This window comes from Phalaenopsis equestris, unplaced genomic scaffold, assembly GCF_001263595.1.
Source record: "Phalaenopsis equestris unplaced genomic scaffold, ASM126359v1 Scaffold000002, whole genome shotgun sequence".
NCBI classification, from domain to species: domain Eukaryota; kingdom Viridiplantae; phylum Streptophyta; class Magnoliopsida; order Asparagales; family Orchidaceae; genus Phalaenopsis; species Phalaenopsis equestris.
In genome coordinates this window covers 13,105,926-13,119,333 of record NW_018164444.1, presented here as the reverse complement: position 1 = coordinate 13,119,333, position 13,408 = coordinate 13,105,926, and the positions used below count along the sequence as shown (strand labels likewise).

Sequence of the window (13,408 nt, the reverse complement as noted above, 5' to 3'; positions counted from 1 at the left end):
TTTTCAAGAGAAACATTACGCATCTCCTGCAATAATAAGAACAAAAAAGCTCAGAAGGTCTTGAATAATGGAAATGGCAGTAAAACCAAATTGGAAAGGCTGTGAGTTTCTTATGATATAAAAAAATTATAATTAGTTAAAATAAAATCAAAAAGTTAGTTTTTTTATTAATTAAAAAAGCTTCACATGGTGATTTGTTTAAGATGTTTTTTTTTTTTTCATCAAAAGAGGCATTTTTACTCGAGTTCCCATCTAGCAGACGGCAATATGAACAAAAAATTAGATTTTTTTTTTGATTCAGCAAAAATAAAAGCCACATAAACTAATTAATAGTAAAACATGAATGTCATATATCATTTAAGCCATATTTACCCACCCGTTTCTTAGTCAATTGTCTCTGATATTGAACATGAGCCATTTTATTCAGTCCCTCAACAAAGTGTGAAATGCTTGGAATGTCCACTTCAAAAGAATCCTGACAATGCTTTGCGCTAACCTTATCTTCATTATCTGGTCCCTTCACATCCTGAAATTTGCACTCCCCGCCCGAAAATTTTTCTGATTTCTTAAGAATTTCCAAAGGAGCTTCAGTTTCAGCAGGCAGAATCGGGTGTTCTTCAGAAGTATCGGATGCAATCTCCTGGGCTCGTGAAGTATTATGCGGAATGTAACTCGCATCGCTCGCTGAGATTTCAAACCCCGTTGACGTCGCCGGCGGCTGTAGAGTCATATCATAATAATGATTTGAATGCGGTATTCGGCACTTCGAAATGCCGAATTCAGGACTTTGGTAACAAATGCCGGAGGCCTCAGACACTGATGACTCATCTTCGGAAGTGCCGGCGCGATAAAAAGATGGCTGGCTGGATTCATCCTATAGGATGGAGTGAAAAACAGAAGATGTAAATTTAAGCTTGAAGATCATAGTATATTTGAGCATGTTCTAGCACAATGTTCAAGTACCCAATGTCTAAAAGCATGATCATTAGATGTAAGCTGAACTAAGAATCGGTTTGATTCTTCCTACAACAGAAATGAGAAAAAAATTAGTTCAAGGAGCAGTAAGAATGAGAAGTATATAAATAGTGAAATTCACTTACAAACCACTCTTTCTATGTATTTACATATCTAACATCTAAAGTTTGCTATTTACATTCTGTAATACTTTTGTATCATAAACTTCAAACATGAAAAGATGTATTTTTCTTTTTAAAAGTTAATAATAGTAGTATTTTTTATGTAATAATAAAGATTTAAGTGCTGAGCATGTAAATATTGAAGTTTTAGGTATTTAATGTGTCAATAGATAAAAGGGGCATTTACATACATACCATCAAATTCCTAAGTATTCTATGAATCTAACATCTAAACTTTACATTTATACCACACAAATATTTCTTATCACATCACAAATACCACAATTTTAACTTTAAAAATTAAAATACACATTTTCACCTAAAAGTTGCTATTTGTATAAAATACATATGCATTTTGTATGTTTTTACATATCCAACGATTAGTTTGATATTTATTATAGTACTTGGTATCATAAACGTATGCACGAAAAAGAATATTTTATTTTTAGAAATTAATAATAGTGATATTTTTGTTGTAATATTGAGTGCTATGCATGTAAATATTGAAGTTTTGGTGTTGGTATGTCAATACATAAAAGGGCATTTACACACATACCATCACATTTCTACGTATTCACATATCTAACACCTAAACTTTGCTTTTTTTACATTTATACCACTCAGATCTCTCATATCACATAAAGCATACCATCATTTTAACTTTTGCAAAGTGAAATACACATTTCATGTATAGGTAAGATGACATATATGTAAAAATTGAAGTTTACAACATAGATATGTAAATACATAAGAAATGAGTGGTGTACACCAATTGACTTGAAGAATGAATACTGTCGAAAAGATTGTGTACATGTCGCGTCGAGAATTGTCGGGTTTCCTCCGAAAGAGTAATAGAGATGACTGGAAAATGGTATGGATGCTTTGCAAAATGAAATTTATGATATTTAAAATGGAGGCAATACCATTTTTTTCGAGGCTCGATCATCCCCAACGGAACGAACAAAATTCTTGAGTCGAGACTGAGCAAGATCCCTCTGCTGAATTAAAAGCATCATCTCTTTTTCCATCTGCAACAAGGTGATGTTGATTTTTTTGTTGTTATATCTTCCAATGTTTTGTAAAGATTGTTTAGTTATTATCACATGCAAACACATAATATAGAATTTGCAGTAAAATGAAATATCATAATATAGAAAAATCTATTTTAAAAATAAAATATTCTTGAAATAGTCATATTTTTTATAGAATTTGCAGAAAATGAGATAAATCAAGACATCAATCATGGTTAATTTTTTAAATTCATGATTTTTCCTTTGAGTTTAGGCAATCAATAAGCAATGAACTTATTATAGTATTAAAATCTAATTTGATTGTGCTATGAGACACCAAACAATGACATCATAAGACAGAAAGCTAAACTTAAACAGAATATACAATTATTTCTTTATTATAGAGTTAGTGGAAATAAAATAACATCATGAAATTATCATAACATGATTAGATAGTATAATTCATTACATTATCTTTGAATTTAGCATTCAATAAGCAGTTGAAATATTAAAGTATTAAAATGTAATTTAATCTTTAAATAAATTTTTCATTAATAAAAAGCATTAGAAAAACAAAAAAAGAAAAAACTATGCAAAAGTCAAATTGATTGTGCCACATGTCAACTTTTCTATCTAACTACTTCTACAAGTAATTAATTACACAGAAAAGTCTAGATAAGCTTCACCCAATACAAATCTTACTTGAAGAAAATGATGAAGCGTTGATTTTTTAAAACAATAATACAATAGCTATTATGAATTTTTGATAAATATAGCGATACTAAAGAAACTCTTATAGCTCTGGCCTTATATAACATACATATATGCATGATTGAACACAAGTTATAAAATACAAAATTTACGTGTTTATCGAATTGCTTAAAAAGAAAATTAGACTGATAAAATCTATACCTTTATTATCTGGGCATCTTTCACCTTCATTTCATCTGTATTAGATGTTCTCTGCACCGAGCTGACGTATCTGAGTTCGTCCTCCAACCTTGCAAGTTCTCTTCGTAAATGTTTTACTAACCCCTTATCGGACATGATAACATTGACTTGTGCGCTAGTAACGACTTCCTTGGCACAACTTGCGAACAAAAGGGTGTTTCTCGACTGTTCAATATGGCTCCTTGCGGGGCTCATCGTGCAAATAATGGCGGTTCTTGCATTACCTCCCAACGAATTTTGTAATATTCGTGTCAACTTTGAGTCACGGTAAGGAACGTGTGCATTTCTTCCGTGGCTGTATTCAGACATGGATGGCATCGGGAATGAAGATTTCAAATCATGTTTTGGCTTCAAATATAAAGAAAATTATCCTCTATTTTCAAGACAAATATTAATTGATGCATGACTTGGGTTGATTAGGCCTTTGTATAGAATATGTTGATAAAAGGAGTAAATAAACACTCAAATCTTTAAAATGAAATACCAAAAGCTATGTATTTATGTGTCATACATCCAAGTCATTAAGACTTCAGCAAAATTTTGAGAGGTGGTTCTGTAAAATGAATCACCAAGGAGATACTTTTGTAATTAAGAAAATTTTGAATTTTACATAATTGTTAAATAGAGAAGCTTCCACTTAATAGAATCTTTTACATGTAAGGCACAAATCAGGCTTTTTCTCAATTTTCATGTTATTGGGGATTCATTTGCTTAACACAATATTCTCAAGTGGCATTTATATGCATACCACCCAATTCTTATGTTTTTTACATATCCAACACCTAAACTTTGCTTCTTACATCACATCAAAATACCGATATTTTAACTTTTAAACAGTAAACATATGCATCTTTTCTTGAAAGTAAGGTCACACACATGTAAGAATTAAAGTTCAGGTATTGGATATGTAAATACATAAGAATTGAGTAGTTTGTATGCAAATCTTCCTATTCTCAAATATTTAACATTCAAAAAACAAAAGTATCTACAATCAACTTCCCTGAAGAAACATCATTTCATGATAGATAATTGCAAGAACAGACTGGAAATTGTTACAACAAGAATAGAGCAACCTCACAATAATAATAATAAAAAAAATGAAATTAAATTTATACCAACCTAAGCTTGCGAATGACGGTTCCAAGCGTAAGCAAACTCCTATTAATGTGACTACCTTCTTTCAGCCTTGACCCAGCAGACAATGTTTGAGATGCCCTTTCACTACCAGCCAAATCAACAAAGTTCTGCATTCAAACAATCAATTAATTTAACTTACTAAAAAAAAAAAAAAGGGGGAGGTTTTGATAAAAAACCACAAAATTCTTCTTATGCATTTACATATCTAAAACCTAAACTTTTAACTTTTACAAACATATACCACCTTACCCAAGAACGAAAAGGTGTATTTCACTTTATGAAAGGGTGATATTTTTTGATGTGATATGAAGGATTTTGGTGGTATAAATGTAGAAAGTAAAATATAAGTGTTCGGTATGCAATTATCTAAGAATTACAAGGTATGTATGTAAATTTAATACAGATGGTTCAAGAGATAAGATATACCACTGCGGCTGCAAGAGAGCTCGCTCGAAATTCTCTAGCGGAGCTTTCAATCGTCTGCAGTCGGAAAAAAATTGAAAAAAGATGATTTTTATACATTAATGAGAAAGTTTGCAAAAAGAAAGTTTTATTGGGCTGGATTCAGAAAAGCAACCAGTCTGAGTATCTGATGAGATCTAGAGCTGGCTTCGTTTAAATAGGTCTCGCCTATCTGTCTTTGAGCTGTACGAGAAGAGCGACACTTTGATTAGAGATTAAAACACATAGCATCCAAATAGTTTAAACGAATACAAGATTACATATCTATCACCAACACTTTATTTTTTCATTTACAACGCCCAAATCTTTCGTATCACATAAAAAATATAACTATTTTAACTTTTAAAAAGTAAAATAAATCTTTGTAAGATGGCATATATATATATATATATGTAAAAATTGAAGTTTTGGTGTCAGATATGTAAACGCATAATAATTGAGCTGTATGTGTGCAAATCTTCCAATTCTGAAATATTAAGCCATGCATTATACCTTCACAAATAGCAAGAAGCTCCTTAAAATGGCTTTCATTCCTTAGTGTTTCCTCAGTAAGCTTCTCGACAACAGTTCCCCTCTATCAAAAGGAAAAAAATAAATAAATAATGTAAATTTATTACTTATATACCAAAGAAAAAACATTAAAAAAAAAATTTCTGCAATCCCTCACCTCGGGATCATCAAGAAGTCTGAGATGGCTACAGTCAGAACTCAGAAGATCCCTGACAGCTTCATTATATATCTCCATGGCTGAAAATTTCAGAAGGAATTCCCTCTCCTCATGCTGCAAAGTGTGAAAATTGCATGTAGGATAGAAAACAAAAGAGTGAAAAATCCACATTTTGTGGATTGCAAATCAAAAGAAAAGCTCAAATAACAGTGTAAAACTTGTTTTTTATCACCTTCTTGATGTAATCATAAACATCTTCCATAAAATACTCAGTTATTCCATTCATTGTGTAAGTCTTTCCACTGCTTGTTTGCCCATAAGCAAAAATACTCGCTGCAATTTGAGTTAAGGACATGGATTAGTCCGCAAAAGCGCTAAAAGGAGGGATGGAGAGTAAAGTTTTGAAGAAATTTTACTCACAGTTGATGCCGCTGAGTACCGAAAGAGCAACCTCCTTTGCTCCCTCCTCGTAAACTTTTCTTGTGTCACAATTATAATCAAAGACTCTATCTAATCATCATGTAGAACAGAAATTGTCATAAAGTTATTAGTAAGTATTCAATATATGATTTCTCATGGAGTGAATTAAGTTTAAGAACAGTTGCATTAATTATAACATTATAATCAAATGTTACAACATAGATTCTTATTCTATGGTCCCTCAACTCATCCGCAACCTGGACCAGATGTAGAACTCGATCTCCCAGCAGCCTAGGACCGGGTCAGAACACAGAATTGGGGGCCAACCGACCTTCCTTAAGTGGATTTGGTCTTTCTTTTCGAAAGTGAGTCCAATCTTAATTACCTAGGGCTTATATATTTGATTCATGTGCTTAAGGTTTCAGTTTTTCGAGTGTTTTGTTTAGGACAGTTGCCCACGTCCGTTTTTCTCCCTTAAAGGGTTGTATCCAAGGGATTGGGTGATGCTCCTGTTGTATCTCTCTCCCAAGGTGGTCATTATCTTCCCTATCCCCTTTTGCATCTTCCCCACGACACTCCCGACAATCCTTTATTGCTACAGCTGCCACGAACAACACTCTTTTATTATTTTTCACTGCAGCCCTCCCTAATAAAACACTTCTTGCTTGATGCAACCGCCCCGGACAACAGCCTCTTACTGTCCTACAATCCCCTGCCTCACTCCTTCATTGTCATCATCCAGAAAATAGCAAACATGTTATTTGACTGTTGTCTGTTGGAATGGAGAAGCTTTTAGGATATGACAAAAGCTTAAAAAACTTATGGAAGAAGCTTCACTCTTATTTATCACATTTACTTGACTTGATACAAACTCAAAGACTCCACCCCTATTTACACTAGTGACACTTCCTAAATTAATGGCTAGGATTGTGCCACCACAATTCTAATTCAATAGTTACAAATAATTCCACACCTACCACACAATAATTCAACACCTATCACACCTACTACACTTACCGCGCAATAATTTCATACCTACCATAACTTCTAGAATATACACTTACCACGCAATAATTTCATACCTACCATAACTTCTAGAATAAGCTTCTAGTAATTAGGTTTTATTTAAACAACTAAAACCAAGTTTATATTTCAACACTCCCTCTTAAACTTGATTTTGTGACTCCAAGTAAACTTTTTCATTTTAATAAAGTCTTCACTCTTGAGTGGCTTCGTAAAAAATATCTGCAACTTGATCTTGAGACTTCACATACTATACTTATATCTCCTTTCTTTCAATGCATTATCTTTGACTGTAGTCTTTTGCCCCCAATCTTGTCTTGTAATTCCTTTTTACTTTGTACACCCACTTCACATCAATTGTCTTACTTTTTACTTTGTACACCCACTTCACATCAATTGACTTAAGCCCTTTAAGAAGTGAAGCTGGCTCCCATGTATCATTCTTCTCGATTGTTTTGATTTCTTCATTCATTCCATCTTTCAACTTCTTGCTTTGTATGACTTCTTGGAAATCCATGGGCTCACAGTCGGCAAAGAGACAAAAAGAGTAAGATTATCTTGATTCATAGTTACCTCATAAAGATCTTCTAATCTTCTGAAACGTGATACTCTTTCACTTGAATTTTCTCTTGAAGTTGATGACGATGAGTCGCTTTGATCTCTTGTAGTCAATGTTGTTTGTGGAGTAGTAGACTCTTCTCTTGCTTGCTCGATCCTTGGCTGCTCTGCGTCTTCTTTTTAAAAGTATGGGAAAAATTTGTAGTCATCATCATGAAGTCCCCAGTCTCATTCTCCTCCTTCATCGAATTTGACATCTCTGCTGATGGTTTTTTTCCTTGCATTTGGATTGTATAGCTTGTAGCCTTTTGAGTTGTTGTCGTAACCAATGAAAATGAACTTTTCGCTCTTGTCATCCAGCTTACTTCTTTTCTCGTTGGGTATGTGTACATGAGTTATGCATCCAAAAACTCGTAGATGAGAGATGTCGGGTTTCCTTCCACTCCATGATTCTTGTGGTGTCTTTCCCAACACACTTCTTGTTGGTGATCTGTTAGCTAAATAAACAACACATGCAATCGCTTCTTCCCAAAACTCCTTCAGCAATCAGCTCCTTGTCATATTGAGGATGGTTCTATTCTTCCTTTCTGCTACTCCATTTTGTTGGGGAGATCTTGAAACAGTTAGAAGTCGACGTATTTGGCGTATTCCGTCGGCTACACAAAATTCGTGAAATTCTTTTGAATTGAATTTTCCTCCTCGATCAGATCGCATAGCTTTGATCTTGAGACAATTTATTTTCTCTACATCTGCCTTAAACTTCTTGAATATTCCAAAAATCTCTGATTTTTGTTTTAAGAAATACACCCATGTTTTTCGTGAAAAATCATCTATGAAGAGAATAAAATCGTTGCTCTTACCGAGTGAGTTTAGCTTTATTGGACCGCAAACATCTGTATGTATGAGCTCAAGAGGCTTTTGGGCTCTTGAACTTGACTCCCTTGGAAAGCTTTTCCTGAATTGATTTTTGAGTAAACATCCTTCACATAATTGATAAGGGTGGTTGATGCAAGGTAATCCTCTCACCATCTCTTTTTTTGAAAGTAAATCGAGTCCTCTGAAGTTGAGATGCCCAAATCGAAGATGTCAGAGCCAAGAAGCATCTTTATAACAGATCTTCAGACATTTGACAATATCGTTTTGAATGATGAGTGAGAACATTCTATTTTTAGACATTGACACCTTAGCAATTAAGTTACCAATATTGTCTTTCAAGAAAAGAGTATTTTCTTTCAAGTGAAATATCATATCTTTTCTCCAAGAGTTGTCCTAAACTCAAGATGTTGCTCTTCATATTCGACACAAAGTGAAAATTAGAAATAAATTGATGCTTCCCATTTTTCTGACGGATGAGAATATTCACCTATATCTTGGACTCATCTCCAAAAGACACATTGTCGTTTACTGATTTGTCAAGCTCTACGAACATGCTTCGTCTCCCACACATATGGTTGCTTGCACCGGTGTCCAGGTACCATGTGTTATCTTCACCTCTTTCATTGTCCTTGTATGCTAGAAGTAGAGTGTCATGTTCTTCTCTTTTTTTTTTTTCTAAGTAGTTGACTCTTTCATTCACTTTGTACTTAAGTGCTCTACATTCTTTCGCATAATGCCCAAACTTGTTACAATCATAGCACTTGATTTGAGATTTATCATACCTCGAGTTTGAGCGCCCTCGATCACTTCCTCTTATAGATTTTTCTACTTTCTCATAGTTATTGTTGGTACTTCATCCTTGCTTGCTAGCATGACCCCATCCTTGTTCACTACCTCTTCCATGTTGGTTTCTAATGTTGTTGAAGTTTTCTTCTTTCTGAGTTGATTGGAGATTCTTCTTGAAAAGTTGTTCGGCAATCTATTCATTCATCTTCTTATTTTCTTCATGGGCTTGCAATGAACTCAGAAGTTGCTATATCGTCATGGCTTCTAAATCCTTAGTCTCTTGTTTTTTCGATAATGGTTGTGATACTATCAAATTTTGAATCTAACGATCGAAGAATCTTTTCCATGATAACCACACAATCTAACTTCTCACCATTTTTTTTTAGTTGATTGGAAATGATAATGACTCTAGAAAAGTAATCGGAGACCAACTCACCTTCTTTCATATGCAAAACATCAAATTGACTTCTTAAAGTTTGAAGTCGTACCTTTTTAACCTTCTTTTCTCCCTTATACGAAATCTCGAGCTTCTTCCATGCTAGTTTGGTCGAAGTAGCACTTGAGATAGTCTCAAAACCATTTTTATCTAAAGCTTGATAGATGAGAAAGAGAGTCTTCTTGTCTCTCTTTCGCAAGTCTCTTAAGATATCCTTTTGTGTCGTGGATAGAGCGGACTCATCGCTTGACTCATCGTAGCCTTTCTCCACAACCTGTCAAACGTCATGCACTCCAAGGAGTGCCCTCATCTTGATACTCCAATTGTCGTAGATGCATTCCTTAAGCATCGGAATTTGGAAAGCTTCCTCTTATAGATCTTTCTACTTTCTCATAGTTATTGTTGGTACTTCATTCTTGCTTGCTAGCATGACCCAATCCTTGTTCACTACCTCTTCCATGTTGGTTTCTAATGTTGTTGAAGCTTTCATCTTTCTGAGTTGATTGGAGATTCGTCTTGAAAAGTTGTTCGGCAATCTATTCATTCATCTTCTTATTTTCTGCATGGGCTTGCAATGAACCCAGAAGTTGCTCTATCGTCATGGCTTGTAAGTTTTTTATTTTTTCGATAATGGTTGTGATACTATCAAATTTTGAATCTAACGATCGAAAAATCTTTTCCATGATAACCACACCCTCTAACTTCTCACCATTTCTTTTTAGTTGATTGAAAATGGTAATGACTCTAGAAAAGTAATCGGAGACCAACTCACCTTCTTTCATATGCAAAAAATCAAATTGACTTCTTAAAGTTTGAAGTCGTACCTTTTTAACCTTCTTTTCTCCCTTATACGAAATCTCGAGCTTCTTCCATGCTAGTTTAGTCGAAGTAGCACTTGAGATAGTCTCAAAACCATTTTTATCTAAAGCTTGATAGATGAGAAAGAGAGTCTTCTTGTCTCTCTTTCGCAAGTCTCTTAAGATATCCTTTTGTGTCGTGGATAGAGCGGACTCATCGCTTGACTCATCGTAGCCTTTCTCCACAACCTGTCAAACGTCATGCACTCCAAGGAGTGCCCTCATCTTGATACTCCAATTATCGTAGATGCATTCCTTAAGCATCGGAATTTGGAAAGAAACCATATCACCGTTTGTCATTGCTATATAAAAAAAATTTTAGGCTCTGATACCACTTTGTTGGAATGGAGAAGCTTTTAGGATATGACAAAAGTTTAAAAAACTTATGGAAGAAGCTTCATTTTTATATATCACAATTATTTGGCTTGATACAAACTCAAAGAATTCATCCCTATTTATACTAGTGACACCTCCTAAATTAATTGCTAGGATTATGCCACCACAATTTCAATCCAATAGTTACAAATAATTTCACACCTACTTCACCTACCACACAATAATTTCATATCTACCATAACTTCTAGAATAAGCTTCTAGTAATTAGGATTTATTTAAACAACTAAAACCAACTTTATATTTCAACACTGTCCCTCGGCTGTTCCAGCCTTTTCCAAAGCGCCTCGCTACTACGCTTGCCACCCAACTTACTATCCTAGCTGTCCCAGCCCTCTACTTCGCTGCCAACACGATTCTAGCCCCTCCTTTTGCTGTCCCAACCACCCTCAATCCATTTCAAGCACCTATCTCCAACAACCTAGACGACCTCCACCGGCCATGAATCGAGCCCTAGTGTGAATTTGTGTCATGTTAACTGTAATTTTCCTTTTAGATATATTTGATTGTAACCTCCTATTTGTTTTCGGTAATAACATTTACTTTCCTATCATGATTTACATTAACTCCGGTATCATAATCAACCCTTGAATTTACAATAATCATTACAAAATTAGATGAAGCAGCAAATATATGAACAAACAAACAAATAAATAAAAACTCACATAATAAATCCAGGCAAACTCTCACTAGAATAAAATAATTATAATGTAACATAAAAAAAAAAGGAAACTCACTATTTACAGGATTTTGCATATTTCAATATTTCACTGTGATAAACCTTAAACCCATAAACAATTTACCAAACTATTCATCACTATATAGCAAGATTTAGTGAATGTCATGCTAAACCATTTTCAGGCTTTGAACCCCTCAACATTTACAAAATTCACTAAATCTTACCTCAACTCAAACCACCCCATAGGCTCATAAAATTATTAAAAATCTAGATTATCATACATAATGTAAGTAAAACAACTAAGTTCTAGAAAAACTCAAAGAAGCATTTTACATACTTTGATTTTTACATTTATACCGCCCAAATCTTCCGTATCACATCAAAAATACAACCATTTTAACTTCTAAAAAGTGAAATACACCTTTTCAGGCAAAGGTGAGTTGGTATGTATGTAAAAAATGGAACTTTAGGTGTTAAATATATACAAACACATATAAATTACCTGGTATGAATGTAAATCTTCCAAACAAACAACATATCAAACTATAATGCCAATACTGACCATATGTATAAGCGCTGGGGGGCATAGATCGATCTGGTAGATTGTTCTTAAAGATGATGGTGGTGTGATTGATGACCTCCCAATCTGATTGTTCATTTCTCTCAATTTCCTTAGAGCTGAGAGGCCTCACCCTCACCGATACATATATCCTCTCCTCCTTTCCACCACCAGCACCTCCATTTCCTGCTTCATCTCCATTAATGCTGGACCTCATTCCTGCCATTGTTGATTATAAGCCCAATTTGATGAATCAAATTATTAAAAAACAGCAGCTGCACGGGAGAAGGTAAGAACAGAAGTAGAAGAAGAGGAAGAACAAGCTAGGGTTTCTACATTATAGGGAAGAAGATAGAGAATGCGATAGGGCAAATGCAATGTGAGATTTTTACCGACCGTTGAACTCTCCGGCGCTGGCGATCTTCTTCTCCACCGGAGCCGGCGTTAAAGAAGGAGGGGAGAACGAGAGTTCTTCATTCGGCGAGGGAGATTAAAGAGGGAATCCTCCACGCTTCCTGGAATATTATTATTTTCTCCAAAAAAATTAAAAAAGACATCTTTTTTAATTTTTTGCCTGCAAAAAAATCAGATTTTTGAATGACAGATGCTCTGATTTGTCACCAAACCCTACTGGTTGGCTTCGGAAGCGTCTCCCTAACCTCTTTCCGAATAAGGCCGCGCGTCGGTTATGCACTGTTGGGAAGAAATTTAATTTTTTGGAATAATCGGAATTTTAATCTCTTTTTTTTATTCTTTTTTGCTCCAAGTTCTTCGGAGCCATGAAATGAGAGAACAGCTGGCGAGTAGGAGACGCGGGAAGGAGCTTGCAGGCTATTGTTTGAGACTCTGTGGGATCCGAACTGTCAACTATGAGTCCCAATTTGGATAAAATTTGGAATTAGATAAAGAGGGTCCACTTGTGGGAGATCAAAGACCTATTTATTTGACCGGTTGTGACCCCACTGAATCGGGGTCGAAGGCTGATTGGGTGTAGACCACTTGAACCAAAGACTAAGGCTAATAAAATCAAGCAAAGGCAATGACCTCCCTATCGTCATAAACTGACTCAAAGAAAGAGTTCGGTATCACCAACCTTGTCGACTCAAAGACCATCACAGGTCGACTGGTAACCCCGATGTGGCACGAGCGAAACCGTAGGCCTCACTGAACTAATGCCCACCGAACTTAGCCAACCTAGTTAGAGGGTAGACGAGTTGCAGACTCATAAATATAAAATGCTTAAAATATCATGTAAAATCCTATTAAAATAGGGGGCAAACATGTAAGTTCACATATTATACCCCATTCATAAATGGAGAAACCATTTCATGAAAAAAAGACTAATCAAGAAGATTAATTATTATTCATTATTGTGCATCTCTCTCTCATTCTCAACTACGTGCTTTAAATATTTAGAAGCATGAGAATTATCTTGTTTGAATGTATATCCTCAGATTA

At 34.7% G+C, this 13,408-nt stretch overlaps 1 protein-coding gene across 1 annotated transcript; it reads right to left on the bottom strand.

Moving 5' to 3' along the window:
- On the bottom strand, positions 1 to 12,757 carry LOC110030442 (kinesin-like protein KIN-7F; the record flags this gene model as incomplete). Its single annotated transcript, XM_020733193.1, is given in 15 exon segments — positions 1 to 26; positions 377 to 874; positions 964 to 1,023; positions 2,060 to 2,164; positions 3,059 to 3,392; positions 4,217 to 4,341; positions 4,661 to 4,714; positions 4,812 to 4,879; positions 5,189 to 5,270; positions 5,364 to 5,477; positions 5,596 to 5,696; positions 5,784 to 5,873; positions 11,954 to 12,169; positions 12,347 to 12,465; positions 12,610 to 12,757. Coding segments are annotated over 13 exon segments (1,871 nt in total), but the record flags the coding sequence as incomplete, so codon positions are not given.
- Positions 12,758 to 13,408: the final 651 nt, after the last annotated feature.